The sequence below is a fragment of the Tribolium castaneum genome, chromosome 2, assembly GCF_031307605.1.
Source record: "Tribolium castaneum strain GA2 chromosome 2, icTriCast1.1, whole genome shotgun sequence".
In the NCBI taxonomy this organism is placed as follows: domain Eukaryota; kingdom Metazoa; phylum Arthropoda; class Insecta; order Coleoptera; family Tenebrionidae; genus Tribolium; species Tribolium castaneum.
In genome coordinates this window covers 21,470,883-21,487,203 of record NC_087395.1, presented here as the reverse complement: position 1 = coordinate 21,487,203, position 16,321 = coordinate 21,470,883, and the positions used below count along the sequence as shown (strand labels likewise).

The following is a 16,321-nucleotide window of genomic DNA, read 5'->3' as shown; positions in this document are numbered from 1 at the left end:
TGAACGGGGTGGTACCTTAGTCAGGTCTTCCGGGAACAGGGACACGGGGCGGTTCTCCGAGGTCCATGGGGGGGACAGCTGGAAGCAGCCGTAGATTCCGTAACATTTGGACGCATTGTTGGCTGAAAAATCTGTTTTGGTTTGGGGCTTGGCTTAGAGGGGTGTTTTACCAACTTTTCCCAATTTCTAAAAAGTAATAGTTGTAGGAGGTGTCTTGCTGGAAGTTGCTTTGGCTCATGAAAAAGATAAGGGTTTGTAAGAAAGCAGAAGTGGTGTTATTTGCGACCATTGTGATTTTTTGGTAATGACTTGGGCGCACTTTGTGAAAGAACTGATTATAACGGAACTGAGTTTGTTATCGCGGAGGCGAAGTCCAGAGGTCATTTAGACCATTTCTCTTATTTTGTCTAGACTCACTATTCGTTTGACGCACGCAAAGCGAGAAAAATATTTATCTCGAAATGGATTTATTGTTTGATCAAAGCGTGTTTACAAACAGTTTAACACAAATTTGGGACGTTTCAGAGCCACTGACTCAAGCAATCCATCGAGATGGCAGGCAAACAATATTCATCCTTATTTTGTTTTTTTTTAACGACTGTGACTGGTCTGTTATTTTCTCTCTTTATTTGCCAAACGATATTTTGTATAAATGCATCCTTGTCTTACACTTGCTAAGGTGGTAGAAACATTTAAAAAATTCATCAAATCATCAAAAATTCATCATCAAATGTTAATTGCTATTGAATTTTTAGGAACAATTTTCGATTAACATATAAAAATAATGCTTTATTTACCACAAATAGTTGCAGAAATGCAGAATTTCTTTTCGTGTGATAAACTTATTAAGAAACATTTGTTGATAAACTAGTGTCACTGTTTGAAAATAATACGTAAGTAATAAAGAATTGGACCAAATATGTTTATTACAATTATTTGACGACGTTTGAAAAAACGTATTCTCACTTAAAAAATAATCCTAATTTTTTAATGAAAAAACGACTGCAATAATAAAAAAAAATTGTATTATTAAAGTATCAAATTGAAACTCTGTCGTGTGCCGATATAATTATTTTTTAAACAACTAGAAGTATGTGAAACTTGAAAAACCGTATATGTGGTGTTCTGTTTAAATAAAGAATTAAAAAACTTCGAAACGAAAATTTTGTCTGTTCCCGGTTTTACAAAACGGTTTAAGTTTTCTTTTCGACTTTCTTCTTGACAAGTATTTAACACATTTCTATTTAATTTGAATGCAGTTTAATGTCAGTGTTAGAGCTGTCCTTCGTAGAGATATTAACAAATTAAAATTCTGTTAACTTTTTCCAATTATAAAAGTGATTTTTTAAATCTCAATACTAAATCGTTGGCCTAGTTTTTTTCTTGAAAACAATATTATTTTATTAAGTAATAGATTTATTTGTTCAGGTTCTTGACGCAAATAAAGAAAAAAACACTTATTATTCGTAATGGATTTATTGTTTAATAAAACTGTGTTTACAACCGAATTTAACATCACAAAATGAGGAATGTAGAATTTGAGAAGTTTGAGAGTCGCTGGTAAAACAATCAACACTATTATCGACAGTGAAAATTATTGGATAGGGAAACACGTAGAGAGAAGAGAAGAACATTGAAAGACAAACAATAATTATCTAGAAGTTGATCAAAATTCTAAATAGTGTCCACCTCCAAGATTTCGACGATGAAGCAGTTCATTGTGGAAACTTAGTGGGTGGAAATGAATTTGAGTTGGAATGGCCCATAGTGTCTTGCAGACTGACCCGACATGATGGAATTAATGTTAGGGTTGAATGATTTACTTACAAAATGCGATTACTGCTTAAAATTGATACTAAAAACTATCGTACTGAATATTCCATAGGAATTTCTAGCATTTATTCTACCAAGTGATGTCAGTCTTTGTCTTATTGGTACACGAAACACAACGAAACATAATTTGAGCTGAAATAATGTTTGAGTAAAACGACTTGAAATTATCTACAAGTATACAAATTTGTTCCTTAAGTTCACTATATTAATAACAATTTTATTCTAGTAAAATAAGTAAATTTTTAGAATAAAACGACTTTATTTTAGTACTGCTAATAAAAGCGATTTTTCCAATTTTACGCAATAAATGTAGTAAAATGGCTTCTACCGAGCAAAGTCAAAAGTATTTTGAGTACATTTTTGCTACGCTATTTTATTTAGTTCTTTATATATTCGTTGCATAAATACGTTTATAAATCGATCACAATTGCAGTTCATATAGTGAACACTATAAAGCGTGAATAACAAATATTAATAACACGAACAATGTTGCTTTAGCACCCAGTCTAAAAATTTTAAAAGTGGAACCATCAAAGCACTCCAGCGTGCAACTATCAAATTAAAGGGATCACAAATAAGTGGATGAAATGCTTTGATGGGGTGGCATGGGAGTATGCACTTTCTAACTCACTAACTCACAGCATTTTTAACCCTACTTCAAAGTCGGCATACTCTAACGCCGGTACAGCTCCTACGATACGCTCGTACTACTTATACTGATATGCTATTGTGACATGTGTGTGATGTGTGGAATACACCTAACTTTCGTATTCAACAATGATGGATGGACCCGACTGCGTTGTATTTATTTATCACTAAATCAGGATGAAAACGGTGCTTGTTGCACACACCAAACGATCAATATGGAACGAAAGAGTGCCAGCAGTCGGCCCTTAACAAATTCGGGCCGAGCAAGTGAAAATGTGCGGTTATTTACAGGACAAAAACATGTAGAGTAGCTAATATTGTCCACAGAGATGGGCACTTTATCGGTTAACAGTCAACAAGGGTACACGCAACGGAACAGCCTCTTCCCACTTGCCCGGCCATTAAAGCTTGGTCAGGTTAACAAGACTGATATTTACAAGGTTGCAAATATCGGAAAGTATCCGCGGATTCGATACATTTGACTCGTTTTACATTAGGTCACACTTATCTTTGGCGACGCGACTGTTTGCCTTGCCTCCGATTTGGAGACTCACGTTCCGGGACTTCTCCAAGTTGAGGAGCTCCTGGAACAGCTGCTTCACGTTGTGGTTGGTCTTTGCAGACGTCTCCATGAAGCTCACGCCCCACTCTTGCGCCTGGGCCTGGCCCTCGGAGGTGCTCACCTGAAAAAGATTTTTCTCCAAAAATGCGCACTTTTTCGTTACAATGCTTCATTTTACGTCACCAAATATTTTTTTTTAATTTTTAGTAAGTCGAAAATTGACGCACTTGCACTTTTTTCATTCTGATACTATAATTTTCCACCAAATTTTATCAGAAAATACTCAAATTAAGGTACAGAAGACAGTGTTTTAAAGCGTGTATGTTGATTTTGCAATGTGACAATACCATATTTCGAGAAATTCCGAATCAAAAAATCTCCATTTTAAAATGAAAATGCAAATTTTTGCCGAATTTGAGCATAAATCTCTCAAAAAGTACGCAAACTGTCGTCAAATTTGCGTCGTTTTTCAGCATTTTTGCACAAAAACTATTAAATAAAGTTCACCATTGCATTATTTTTGAACTTTTTTAAGATTTCGGTGCATTTTCAGTCAGAAACTCACTCATTTCGCGAAATTCGAAATCAAAAAATATCAAATTAATTTGTTTTTCTTAATCTTTCCTGTAATTGGGCAAGTGCCCAATGAGTTATTTATTCTTCTGGGTGAAAAACATAAGTTTGTTCCCTTTCCAAAGCGTTTCAGCACGTTTTGAAGCTGAAATACAAAAGTTTTGCAAAATTTCGTCCAACATCGGTTCATTTTTTAGCTAGAAACTCAGTTATTTCGCTGAATTTTATCAAAAAACGTCCAAAAACCTCAAACTAATAGTAGACTTTACAGTCCTGAAGCACCAATTTTTTTATTAATTTAACCTTTCAAAGACAAATTCGATATATCTGGTGGCCAATTTGATTCAGTGAGCAAAAGAACAATCGTATATGTATTATCAATAAATTTTTATTTTTTTTACTTATTGTGCTTGTTTTTCTTGATTTTTTTTAAAAATAGTATATATTTTTTATACTTACCAGAAAGATAAAGGAGTTTACTATCAAAAACAGTAAACAAAAGTGTCAGTTGCCATTAAAAAAAATTAAAGTGACGTCAATATTCAAAAACCAATGACGTCATTAATATTACTACAGTGTCAAAATGTAGCATTTACAAAATTAAAATCGACCTGTTTGCGGATTTTTTTTTAATTGACTGACAACAAAAATATGAATTTACAGTACAATAAAAATTTAAAATTGTTGACACAGTCTGAAGAAATTAATACAATGCGCATGCATAATGCAAAAAATCGACCAATAGGTGTTTTCACTTGGAGGGGACCGGAAATCTGTTCAACTAATCGATTTTTCGAAATACGTATAGAGGTTCAATTTACAGAGTTTCGACTGTAGTGTTCTTTCGAATAAGTATAAGCCTTTAATAGTTATTTATTCGACGAGTTTGAGTGTATTCGAGTGTTCGAGTGTATTTCACGAGTGGTTTTTTAAACCTCGAGTGATAACGAGAGGTTTACCATCCACGAGGTGAAATAAATGAACCGATTTACACGAAAACAAGTTGAATACAACATTTTATTCTTCGAATTAGACTCAACAAGGCTTAAAATTGCTTAAAATCTGTTTAAAATAATCTGACGTTTCGTATTGAGAAATGCCAAACAGTTGTCAAAACTGTCTTACACAGGAGAAAAATCCGAAATTCTGACAGTGTCGAAGAATAAATTTTATTATGACATCAGACCTAATTAAACTTTGATATTAACGTTTGTAATAAACTGCTCCCAATTATTTCAAAAATAAATGTTTATTTGTGATATAATAAATTTAAATCTCCATTTATTAATTAATCACTTTATAATTATTTTGGTATAATTATAGTTGGTACGAGTACATAATAAAAATCAAGATAAGTGTTATTTTTGCTGTAAAATGAAACTCCAATTAATGAGGAAAAACATCTCGAGAATTCAAGTTTTTTAATAACAAACAGGTCAGTATACGTATTATCGTATCACTGACCTGCCTCAAACCATTGAGAGAAGTAGTAAGTTTTTTAGACCGTTCACCACACTGTTTTATTCAATCAATTCTTACATCACTTATGAATGACTGCGTAAACAGTTCATTTTTTATTTCCCGACTACAGGTTTATTGTTCGTTATTTTGTGCCCCATAGTTAATACAGAATAACGACTTAATTTCGCTACAAAACCCACCTCTCTGAGTTCCGCGCTTTCGTCGCACTTATTCCCCACCAACATGATGGGAATCTGGCTAAGATCCGGTCCTTTTAGCTCCCGAATGACCTCCCAAATGGGCCGCAACTCCTCCAAACTTTGTCTGCTACAAACCGAGTAGACCAAAATAAACGCGTGACCTTTGCTTATCGACAATCTTTGCATCGCAGGGAACTGATGTGACCCCGTCGTATCCGTTATTTGAAGAGTACATATGTTTTTGTTGCAACTTATTACCTAAAAACCACTATTTTTGTCCCTGCACCGCAAACCAACAACTTACCAAAAAACAAAATAACAAGCACTACATACATCAAGCAACAAAATTGCAACTAAAAACCACAAAAACTAAAAAACTTGTCAACAATTGCTAAGCCTCACTTGGCGATAAGTGTCTTCGATGGTCGGGATGTAACTTTCCCGGAAGGTCCCTTTGACGAACCTCAAAACCAGGGAGCTTTTGCCCACTCCGCCGGCCCCAAAAACCACCACACGGTAGTCATTGCTTTGTTCAGGCATTTTTGGCTGATTCGGAGGCTTGCAAAAGAGGTTATATGAGTTGATTACGGCTGGTTTTCAGCTGAAGTTGCTCCATTTCGTTGATTATTTGGCTTGAAACGCGTTGCTTGATGATTTTTTCAAAAATGAACTTATGTTTTCGGTGTTTTTTGCAATAAATTTGGCTAAAATTATGACGTCATTCTTAAAACTAAAAATTTGTATTGATTGGCCACGATCTAGCCCCTAGGACATCTAACACGAACTCCGGGAACTAGGCGGCAGGAACCTGCGCTGCGCCACCGGAGCCGAACCCGGAAAAGAGCGCAGGCGGGATTTTTCACTTTTTCGGCGAAATTGCGCCAAATTAACGAAAACGTGCCGAATCTATATCTCCTTTCGGTTTTTTGCTGTCCCGTATAGGTTTTTTTAATTTCTCAAAATTCAATATTTTTTGTGTTTTGTGTTTAAACCATATTCGTACGTCATTGAAAAGTATGAAACCAAGCGTTTTGGGCCTAAACCATGTGTCTTACGAATAAATTAATTAGTACGTCATCAAGTACCTTAAAAATTTTATCATTTTTCAATATAATTTTTTTCGAAATTCCTTTTAGTTTTTGAGTTAGATTTTTTTACTGGCAGTCCATTACGGCTCTTTGGTAAGAGATTATGCTCTAAAATAGATTTCTAATGCATTAGTTTTGTTTTTAAAAGTATTGTTTTTTGATAATAAATTAATTTGTAATCCAGTGTAATCAAATCGTAATTTTTCACCTTGTTCCGAAGAAATTGGGGGGAAAACGAAGAAAACGATTAAAATTTAGATAAAAAATATTTATTCCAGGTCTCAAAAAATACATTTTCGCTAATATCAGTACTATCTTTGTTAAACGTAATCTGTGTAAAAAAATAAGTTAAGCCATATTAATACTTAATCGAGAGTCAAAAATTTATGAAAATTTAGTCCTTGATGGGCAACTTGTTTTCTGAGGCACCTTCGGTTTGGGGGCTCTTCTCTGGGCTGGTTTTACCAGAACTTGAAGTTTTATCATTTGAAACGTCTTCAACTAAGGCTCTATGCCCTACCTCTCTGCCTTGATTTCTGGTTCGCCTGCGCCTCGCCCCAGCAATCTGTCTCGTGTTGGTGTCATTTCCACGTAAAGTTGGCTGGTGTCTCACAGGTTGCCCCAATTCGATTGAGAATAAATGAAATAGGCTTAATTTAAAATTAGGTTTGGTTATGAAGAGGAAAAATATGAAAATCATGACACATGCTGCCACCAACATTATGGGGAAGAGGACCACATTGAGCCCCCAGGGAAGTGTTGCTGTAACAATATTTATGAAAAATGCCTCAGATTAATTAGTGAGAGACTTACCGAACATTCCACGGCCGAATTTCCCAAACGCCTCTCCAAGGTCGCCCCCAGGCTCGACAATGAGCGTCCGAAACTGTCTCGTGAGCACCTTCGAGGGGGCCACGAAGTATTTCAAATCCTGATACATGACCGTATAATAAGCTTTGCAAGGATTTTCCGTGAAGACCGATTCTGAAACAATTTAATTCAAATCGTAGACAAGATAGTGAATTCAGCGGCTCATTTTTTGTGTTACACCGCTATTTTTATAACACTACCTCATTCGAAGACTTAGTAAAAAATTTATAACTCAAAAACTAAAAGTCGTAGAGCGAAACGGTTTGTTCTAGTGAATTTAGCAGCTCATTTTCTGTATTACACCGCCATTTTTAAAACACTACCTCACTCGAGGACTTAGTTAGAAATTTATTGTTTATTTGAAAAATGGTGGATGCGCCGAATTATTTATTAAAAAATTTATAACTCAAAAACTAAAAGTCGTAGAGCGAAACGGTTTGTTCTAGTGAATTCAGCAGCTCATTTTCTGTATTACACCGCCATTTTTACAACACTACCACACTCGAGGACTTAGTTAGAAATTTATTATTTATTTGAAAAATGGTGGATGCGCCGAATTATTTATTAAAAAATTTATAACTCAAAAACTAAAAGTCGTAGAGCAAAACGGTTTATTCCAGTGAATTCAGCGGCTCATTTTCTGTATTACACCGTCATATTTACAACACTACCTCACTCTAAGACTTAGTAAAAAATTTATTTATTTATTTGAAAAATGGTGGATGCGCCGAATTATTTATTAAAAAATTTATAACTCAAAAACTAAAAGTCGTAGAGCAAAATCGTTTATTCTAGTGAATTCAGCGGCTCATTTTCTGCATTACACCGTCATTTTTACAACACTACCTCACTCGAAGACTTAGTAAAAAATGTATTTATTAACTTCAAAAATGGTGGATGCGCCGAATAATTTATTAAAAAATTTGTAACTCAAAAACTAAAAGTCGTAGAGCAAAACGGTTTAGTCCAGTGCATTCAGCGGCTCATTTTCTATAATACATCGCTATTTTTACAACACTACCTTACTCGAGGACTTAGTAAAAAATTTATTTATTAACTTGAAGAATGGTGGATGCGCCGAATTATTTATTAAAAAATTTATAACTCAAAAACTAAAAGTCGTAGAGCAAAACGGTTTAGTCCAGTGCATTCAGCGGCTCATTTTCTATAATACATCGCTATTTTTACAACACTACCTCACTCGAAGGCTTAGTAAAAAATTTATTTATTAACTTGAAAAGTGGCGGATGCGCGCCGAATAATTTATTAAAAAATTTGTAACTCAAAAACTAAAAGTCGTAGAGCAAAACGGTTTAGTCCAGTGCATTCAGCGGCTCATTTTCTATAATACATCGCTATTTTTACAACACTACCTCACTCGAAGACTTAGTAAAAAATTTATTTATTTATTTGAAAAATGGTGGATGCGCCGAATTATTTATTAAAAATTTATAACTCAAAAACTAAGTCGTAGAGCAAAACGGTTTAGTCCAGTGCATTCAGCGGCTCATTTTCTATAATACATCGCTATTTTTACAACACTACCTCACTCGAAGACTTAGTAAAAAATTTATTTATTTATTTGAAAAATGGTGGATGTGCCGAATTATTTATTAAAAAATTTATAACTCAAAAACTAAAAAAAATTTATTTATTTATTTGAAAAATGGTGGATGTGCCGAATTATTTATTAAAAAATTTATAACTCAAAAACTAAAAGTCGTAGAGCAAAACGGTTTATTCCAGTGAATTCAGCGGCTCATTTTCTGTATTACACCGACATTTTTACAGCACTAACTCACTCGAGAACTTAGTTAGAAAATTTATTTCTTAACTTGAAAAATGGTGGATGCGCCGAATTATTTATTAAAAATTTATAACTCAAAAACTAAGTCGTAGAGCAAAACGGTTTAGTCCAGTGCATTCAGCGGCTCATTTTCTATAATACATCGCTATTTTTACAACACTACCTCACTCGAAGACTTAGTAAAAAATTTATTTATTAACTTGAAAAATGGTGGATGCGCCGAATTATTTATTAAAAAATTTATAACTCAAAAACTAAAAGTCGTAGAGCGAAACGGTTTGTTCTAGTGAATTCAGCAGCTCATTTTCTGTATTACACCGCCATTTTTACAACACTACCTCACTCGAGGACTTAGTTAGAAATTTATTATTTATTTGAAAAATGGTGGATGCGCCGAATTATTTATTAAAAAATTTATAACTCAAAAACTAAAAGTCGTAGAGCAAAACGGTTTAGTCCAGTGAATTCAGCGGCTCATTTTCTGTATTACACCGTCATTTTTATTTACTACCTCACTCGGAAACTTAGTAAAAAATTTATTTATTAACCTGAAAAATGGTGGATGCGTCGAATTATTTATTAAAAATTTATAACTTAAAAACTAAAAGTGGTAGAGAAAAACGTTTTATTCCAGTGAATTCAGCGGCTCATTTTCTGTATTACACCGTCATTTTTACAACACTATCTCACTCGAAGACTTAGTAAAAAATTTATTTATTTATTTGAAAAATGGTGGATGCGCCGAATTATTTATTAAAAAATTTATAACTCAAAAACTAAAAGTCGTAGAGCGAAACGGTTTGTTCTAGTGAATTCAGCAGCTCATTTTCTGTATTACACCGCCATTTTTACAACACTACCACACTCGAGGACTTAGTTAGAAATTTATTATTTATTTGAAAAATAGTGGATGCGTCGAATTATTTATTAAAATTTTATAACTTAAAAACTAAAAGTCGTAGAGAAAAACGTTTTATTCCAGTGAATTCAGCGGCTCATTTTCTGTATTACACCGTCATTTTTACAACACTATCTCACTCGAAGACTTAGTAAAAAATTTATTTATTTATTTGAAAAATGGTGGATGCGCCGAATTATTTATTAAAAATTTATAACTTAAAAACTAAAAGTCGTAGAGCAAAACGGTTTATTCCAGTGAATAACTGTCTTGTCTATGATTCAAATGACGCGCCATAGTGATGCAACCCGAGCGGCACAAAAACCCCAGGAACGTCACTTGACTCGCCGTTTTGTTTACATTATTTCTGAAAAATGGACGAGAAGAAATTCCTCAAAAATGTGTCCGATAAAGAGGTCTCCGGGGGGCGCCTCCAGTCCCTCAAACTCCCCCGCGACCTGAGTTTGGGAATCGCCAAGCCGAAGAAACAGTACACACCTAACCTCAATGTTGTCAGAAACAAGGACAAAACGAAAGAATTTCTCAAGAAAATGGACCAGAAGCGCAAGGACCGGACGGGGCACCGAGACCGCCACAACAGACAGGACCAGAAACCGAAGTTTGTGCAGTCCAGCGGGGTTTTTTCGCAAGGCACGGGCGAAATCAAAAGACTGACCTCCCACAACTCCGAGCCGAGGGTCAGTTTCAGGGACAACAGCACGGTCTCGAACATGGTTTTACCGACAATTAACAGGAACTCGTGGACTGTGAATAAAAAAGCCGAAGAGGCGGTTTTGGACGAGTTGGCGAACTGTGATATTGATAGTGATGACGAGAAAATGTCTTTCAAGCCCTTGACACTGTCGCTGGATCCGGTGCGCAGGGTTAAGAAGGAAGTGAGTGTCAAGAAAGAGGATTTGGAGTTTGTACCTGAACCGTTTAATAGTGAACATAGTGAGGAAAACCCAGCTTTAGCTTTAGTTAAATTGCCGGATTCTTTCGCGGGCAAAGGCCTGAGTGACGATCCTAACGTTAAAAAACTGTTCGATTACACCCTCAAGGACATGCTCGAGGGCCAAATTGGCAAACTAGTGATTAGAAGGTCGGGCAAAATGGAAGTACATATCGGTAGAGTCAAATATGAGTTGAGCCCTGAAAACACGTTTGAGGCTCGAGAAGACCTAGCCACGATAACGGAGGGCCCCAATGGGGAAAACAGCATAGCGGTATTAGGCAGCGTTTTACACAATTTTATCATGTTTCCCGACTATGATTCACTGTTAAGTAAAAAATAATTGTACTATTTTCTATAAATAAATTATGATAATTATCTATAAAACCTACTTTTGGACTTTTGCGATTTTTTGTTGCAATGACTTTCGCATTTCGATGAAAGTCGCACCTCTTTTGTTCCTAAAATTATAATCTTACAGAAGCGTCGTTAATTTAATCTGCAATTAAATGTGTGATTAAATGATCACGTGACCAAATTGAACAAATTTTGTTGGTTCATTCACGTTAACTTTTAACTACGTGTTAAATTTTAATGGAGCTTTCCATAAACCGGCCCTATAATTCTTTTTTATAAAGAATATAATAACTCAAGTATTTTGATGTGTAAAAACTACATTTGTGTCGAACAATTTAGTCAAACCTGGCACAAAAAAACACCAAATTAATGTTATTTTCGTGTATGTCATTCTATTAGTTTGGTTTTGAATTGGGGACCCATTTATTTTAAACTGAAACACGCCGAAAAATCACAAAATTTAGGTCAAAAATAAGCAAAAAAAGGTCACTAAACTACGCGAAAAAAGTGAATATTTTTTTTTAATGGATCCTTCAATGAAAAATTTTTTAAAGGACATAATAACGACAATAAGCGCACAATTTTAACATCCTAGAGGGATTGTAAGAACATTTCACCACAAAAAATTGGAAAAATCCAAACACACGTTTTGTAGACATCCATTAAAATTACTTACGCATTTGTGTCTTGAAGTAAGTGCCCCATGACATTTTTTTCGGGTCACATTCAGGCGGGACCGCTCCCATATTTTTCAGCGCGACCAAATTATCAATTTCTTCCTCCTACGAAAAGTCATTATTATTGCACTCGTGTTGTAATAAACTCACGTGTAAAATACTCAAATATGTGATCGTAAAATCCATTATGTACATCAGCAAGAAAAAATACTTCACTATTGACCACCACGTAAATTGCGCCCTGAGCAACTTATACATTATAAATAAAACAAGACAGGCAGCGGCAAGCGCCCCCGAAGTCGGATTAAAAACCAAATAATACAATCTCTCCTGAACTGATAAAACAACCGCTTCGTATCTATCCTGGGACGTTTTTTGCAACGCATTTTCAAAAATCGAGCTTATTTCGCTAATTGTGTCCCCTTTGGTGTCACTACTTTGCGAGAAATTCAACAGGAATTGAAGCTCACTCGACGTCAATTTAATATTGACGTGACCCTCATGGTACCCCATTGAATCGTCCAAATAGGCGTTAGTCAAAATTAGGCGCACAATTCGTTTTAAATGTATATCGGAGTCGCATTGTGTACTCCCAGAACTGTAGCGCTTTCGCGAATCGAGATCTAGACTTGGGGAGCGAACTGGCACCTTGTGCTTCGCGTTGGTGTCCATGCTATGGGGGTCAACCCATTCGGCGTTTGTCATGGATAGGTAAACGATAAATACTAAAATAGTTGATGATTTCATCTGAAACCAAACGTTTTGGTGTGGGGGACACACAAATTGGGGCCGCCAAACCTTAAGTTGCTAAATGTCGGATAAATAATCGAGGAAATTCAAGTTTTGTTTTGAGTTGTAAAACTAACCTACAATCTGACAACGGTTGTCATCCATGACATAATACCGTCTGTGAGTTTATTAAATAAAATATTTTGATTGTTACTGATTGTCACCTTACGTGTTACGACCAGTTTTAAAGTGAGTAATTGATAAAACTGGAAACTATTATTTTTTATGGCTGATAATTGCTGTGTAAAAGCTTTGTGTATAATTGGTTGTATAACATGGACGAATTATTGAAATGTTTGTGTGTTTGTAATAATAAGGGTCGTACTTCAAGGTTGAGGGGAAGGGCTCTAAACAAAGACTAAACTCCTTCTTTAAAAATACCAAACTTGCTAATTGTATGTGCTTTTGCCGTGTACTCGCAAATTTCGCGTTTCCCGAACTTCCCTGCCATTTCTATTGACAAAATCAGCTGTTTGCGAAGCCAGCAGCTGAGTGAGTGACGTTTTATTTATGTTTTTATTTGTGCACCAAAATGGCAGACTTGAAATCTCTGGAGCATCCCACGTTGAAGGTAAACCACCTCCCATATCCTTTGAATATTCGGGTCTTGTCTCCAAAAACGCGGCCCCACCGTGGGGCCCCCGCCCCGTTACTGCGGCGTTTTCCCCGAAATTTGCATTATCGCGCGATAAGAGCGCCATTCAAGGTCTCAGGGCGTTGTTGGTGTCGAATTCCAGGTGCCGTACGAGATCCTCAACAAGAAGTTCCGGACTGCGCAAAAATCGCTCGACAGGGAGGCCTCCCACGTGCAGCAGGCGGCCCGCGAGCTCGAGAGCACCATCTCTGGGGGTAATGTGAGGGCGCGCGACATCACCTCGCTGCTTGGAGGCATGGTGGAGAAGCTGCAGGTGCTGAAGCGCAAAGCCGAGGAGAGCATCTCCGAGGAGCTGGCCGCCTCGAATGTGTGCAAGCGGCGGCTGGAGCACCTGAAGGAGCGCGAGACGCTCACGTCGGCCGGGACGGTCTCGCAGGGGGCCGTCAACCAGTGGAAGAGGAAGCGGCTGGATAGGATGATGGTGGAGTACTTCCTCAGGAATGGGTATTACAACGCTGCGATTACTCTGGCGGAGAAGAGCGATATCAAGGACTTGACCAATATTGAGATTTTTTTGACGTCGCGCGAGATCGAGAAGAGTCTCGCGAATCATGAGACGTCCAAGTGCTTGATTTGGTGCCATGACAATAAGTCCAAACTTCGTAAGCTTAAGTCAAATATGGAGTTTAATTTGAGGATCCAGGAGTTTGTTGAACTGATCAGGTCTGAGCGCAGAATGGACGCTATTAAGCACGCGAGAAAGCATTTTCCGAGCTTCGAAGACGAGCATTTAGATACGATTCAGAGGGTTATGGCGCTTTTGGCGTTTCCGATAGGTACAGGTCAGTATTTTGAGACTTATTTTATTTTAAACAAAAATGTTTTATTGAATGCTTCCATTCCATCAAGTAATTCATATTTTTTGATTATTTCTGTGTGAGAGAGCTTTGACATAAATCGCATCTAATAAATTCGCATGGTTTTTCACATCCATGTTAATTGGAGTTTTCACGGAAATAATGAATATTGTTGGAGTTAATGAATATAATAATCATTAATACACACGAACCATTACCTCAAATGGTAATTAACAAATAGATTTTCCGAACTGTAAATGTAGTAATTTTTTTTTCATATTTTTGCCCAACTCTGTGTTGATATTTAGGTATAAAGTGAATTTGTGAAAAGGATTTTTGACTTAAAAAGTCCATTTTTATCCGCAAAGTAGTTCGCTTTTTATTTCAAAACATTTCTTCGATGAAAACTTGTTAAACTACAAACAAATTTCATTATTTCAGGTAATTTTAAACAATTACGATCATTGGCCTGATCCAGAAACTCACTTATTTTGCGAGATTTTGTCGGCATAAAAAGCCTAAAAGATTTAAAAAATTAAAATAATAAAGGTGCTACATAAACGTACATATTAAATACAAATACAGACCTAAATAAAATAAAAATAACTTTATACATCCACATTTATTTTGTTATATTTATCTAACAAAGTGAGCCAAAGAACTTTAAAGAAGGTATTATGAAGTATTAGAAATGCACAGAGGTAGAGGGAGAGTTTGTGGAAAAACAGTTTAAAGGGTTTTGTGAAAATTTGTTTTGGTATTGCCTTTTCGACAAGTAAAAGATCTGTTGAAAGGGCTACAAAATTAGGGGTTTCTATTAAAACAAACGTAGGTAAATTAAAAACTAACGGGTGAAAAAATTCATATTTGGCACTTTTTAAAATTAAACCAGGCTTGTTCTAGCATTTTTTCCGGAACTAAATGCTATTTGCAGTTTTAAGAATATTATTCGATATTTTCAGTGTTTTATTTCATAACTAAAAACCGTCGGTGCCACTCGTAGTTTTTTATTATTATTCAAACATTTTTATTGCACGTGTTTGTTACCTTGATTTCTATATGCATGTGTCACCGATTTTATACATTTTAATTTTTAATTCATCACGTTTTTATGTCTCTGATAATTTTCCACTGAACATTGTTTCTATTTTAGTCCAATTTTGCATATAGTCAAATTGCAACCTTTTTTGAGTAAAATTCCACGATAATGGGTAATAGTTTATCAGTTTTAAGTAATTGCCTGTGTATTCTATTTATGCATGCACGTGTTGTATTTTTTAACGAAATGATGGCTTTGTAAACCGTAACTACAATTAAAATTTTGCTGAAATTGAATTGTCTATATTTACACGAAGCTTTATTGTCGTAATTTAGATAAATGTACCAAAAAAACCATTTTGTTGAACGATATTTAACAGATAAGTAAATAAGTGCTGATTGATGGCGAGCCATCTGAAAAATTCCAGAAATAAAACCCTACAAGGCCCTCTTTGACGAGACCAGATGGGACACCCTCATCGAGCAATTTAGACAAGAAAACTACCGACTGTTCCAATTAGCTTCACAATCAGTGTTTACAGTGGCTCTTCAAGCTGGACTTTCAGCGCTTAAAACACCATATCCTTTGATGCATTTTACGTGTGTGTTTTTGTACTGAGTGTTGTTCCTTAACAAAACTTAATCAGTGTTATTCTGATAACGGGGAAAACAGGAATCCCGCCTGTCCAGTTTGCCAACCTTGCCTCAACCAATTAGCAGAGTCTTTGCCTTTCGCCCATTGCTCACAGTCACGTCTTTATTGCCATATTAGCGGATTACCACTAAACGAAAACAATTTACCCATGATGTTGCCCAATGGATATATTTACGGAGAACAAGTAAGTTGATTTTGCGATTGGTCGGTTGTTACTGGACGACTTGCAGGCGCTAGAACAAATGGCGAAGGAGAATAACGGGCAAATAATATGTCCCAAAACGAAAGAGATATTCCCGTTTAAGAAAGTCGAAAAAGTTTACGTTATGTAAATGTGATATTTTCTTTTTTATAGTATTGTTTATACCTCTCTAAGTTGAGTTAAGTTAAGTACTCATAGGGTAACAGTTTTTTGTGAAATATACTTTATGCTTATCGAAATAAAAAATGGTTTAATTCCT

At 35.7% G+C, this 16,321-nt stretch overlaps 5 protein-coding genes across 10 annotated transcripts in view; 2 read left to right on the top strand and 3 right to left on the bottom strand.

Moving 5' to 3' along the window:
* The window catches only part of LOC657362 (uncharacterized protein), a 4,028-nt gene extending 3,602 nt beyond the window's left edge, over positions 1-426 (bottom strand). Inside the window, exons 1-2 of one of the 3 annotated variants that reach the window (XM_064355168.1) lie at positions 175-426; positions 16-131 (exon numbers count right to left, since the gene is read on the bottom strand). In XM_064355168.1, the coding sequence (XP_064211238.1) occupies positions 16-131; positions 175-289 (231 nt within the window). In that variant the 5' untranslated portion in view covers positions 290-426. The remainder of the gene's footprint in view (positions 1-15; positions 132-174) is intronic. The other 2 variants (XM_008199755.3, XM_963826.4) reach the window with 2 other exon arrangements.
* Positions 1-16,321, top strand: part of Kaz (Katazuke) — a 25,802-nt gene extending 9,481 nt beyond the window's left edge. Inside the window, exons 1-5 of one of the 2 annotated variants that reach the window (XM_961512.4) lie at positions 13,048-13,286; positions 13,453-14,152; positions 15,634-15,784; positions 15,849-16,044; positions 16,091-16,321. In XM_961512.4, the coding sequence (XP_966605.1) occupies positions 13,248-13,286; positions 13,453-14,152; positions 15,634-15,784; positions 15,849-16,044; positions 16,091-16,192 (1,188 nt within the window). In that variant the 5' untranslated portion in view covers positions 13,048-13,247 and the 3' untranslated portion in view covers positions 16,193-16,321. Of the gene's footprint in view, positions 1-13,047; positions 13,287-13,452; positions 14,153-15,633; positions 15,785-15,848; positions 16,045-16,090 lie in introns of those variants that run through there. The other variant, XM_015983493.2, reaches the window with a different exon arrangement.
* Positions 1,458-6,060, bottom strand: LOC657287 (uncharacterized protein). Its single transcript, XM_963755.4, has 3 exons — positions 5,680-6,060; positions 5,278-5,535; positions 1,458-3,164 (listed from the first exon to the last, which is right to left on the bottom strand). The coding sequence occupies exons 1-3, from the start codon at positions 5,815-5,817 to the stop codon at positions 2,970-2,972; spliced, it is 591 nt and encodes a 196-aa protein (XP_968848.1). The 5' UTR covers positions 5,818-6,060; the 3' UTR covers positions 1,458-2,969.
* On the bottom strand, positions 6,619-13,001 carry LOC103314256 (uncharacterized). 3 transcript variants are annotated; one of them, XM_015983492.2, is made up of 6 exons: positions 12,885-13,001; positions 12,725-12,833; positions 12,077-12,673; positions 11,926-12,031; positions 7,179-7,349; positions 6,619-7,127 (listed from the first exon to the last, which is right to left on the bottom strand). In XM_015983492.2, the coding sequence occupies exons 3-6, from the start codon at positions 12,671-12,673 to the stop codon at positions 6,760-6,762; spliced, it is 1,242 nt and encodes a 413-aa protein (XP_015838978.1). In that variant the 5' UTR covers positions 12,725-12,833; positions 12,885-13,001; the 3' UTR covers positions 6,619-6,759. The 3 variants fall into 3 exon arrangements, with proteins under 3 accessions (XP_015838978.1, XP_064211242.1, XP_064211241.1); XM_064355172.1 differs by lacking the exon at positions 12,885-13,001 and having other exon boundaries at positions 6,619-6,835; positions 6,886-7,127; positions 12,725-12,882; XM_064355171.1 differs by lacking the exon at positions 12,885-13,001 and having other exon boundaries at positions 12,725-12,880.
* LOC657126 (DNA-directed RNA polymerase III subunit RPC4) lies at positions 10,225-11,283 on the top strand. Its single transcript, XM_963604.4, has one exon. It carries the CDS (start codon positions 10,315-10,317, stop codon positions 11,233-11,235), a length of 921 nt encoding a protein of 306 aa, XP_968697.1. The 5' UTR covers positions 10,225-10,314; the 3' UTR covers positions 11,236-11,283.

What these genes read in the sequence shown, in the direction of transcription:
- LOC103314256 (XM_015983492.2), bottom strand. Translation starts at nt 12,673, where the DNA reads ATGAAATCATCAACTATTTTAGTATTTATCGTTTACCTATCCATGACA. An exon ending in CATATTTGAGTATTTTACAC is followed by an intron (nt 12,032 to 12,076) that starts GTGAGTTTATTA and finishes GACTTTTCGTAG; the next exon opens with GAGGAAGAAATTGATAATTT. An exon ending in ATTCGGCCGTGGAATGTTCG is followed by an intron (nt 7,128 to 7,178) that starts GTAAGTCTCTCA and finishes ATATTGTTACAG; the next exon opens with CAACACTTCCCTGGGGGCTC.
- LOC657287 (XM_963755.4), bottom strand. Translation starts at nt 5,817, where the DNA reads ATGCCTGAACAAAGCAATGACTACCGTGTGGTGGTTTTTGGGGCCGGC. An exon ending in TCGAAGACACTTATCGCCAA is followed by an intron (nt 5,536 to 5,679) that starts GTGAGGCTTAGC and finishes AGTGGTTTTTAG; the next exon opens with GTAATAAGTTGCAACAAAAA. An exon ending in AAAGCGCGGAACTCAGAGAG is followed by an intron (nt 3,165 to 5,277) that starts GTGGGTTTTGTA and finishes AATCTTTTTCAG; the next exon opens with GTGAGCACCTCCGAGGGCCA.
- LOC657126 (XM_963604.4), top strand. Translation starts at nt 10,315, where the DNA reads ATGGACGAGAAGAAATTCCTCAAAAATGTGTCCGATAAAGAGGTCTCC.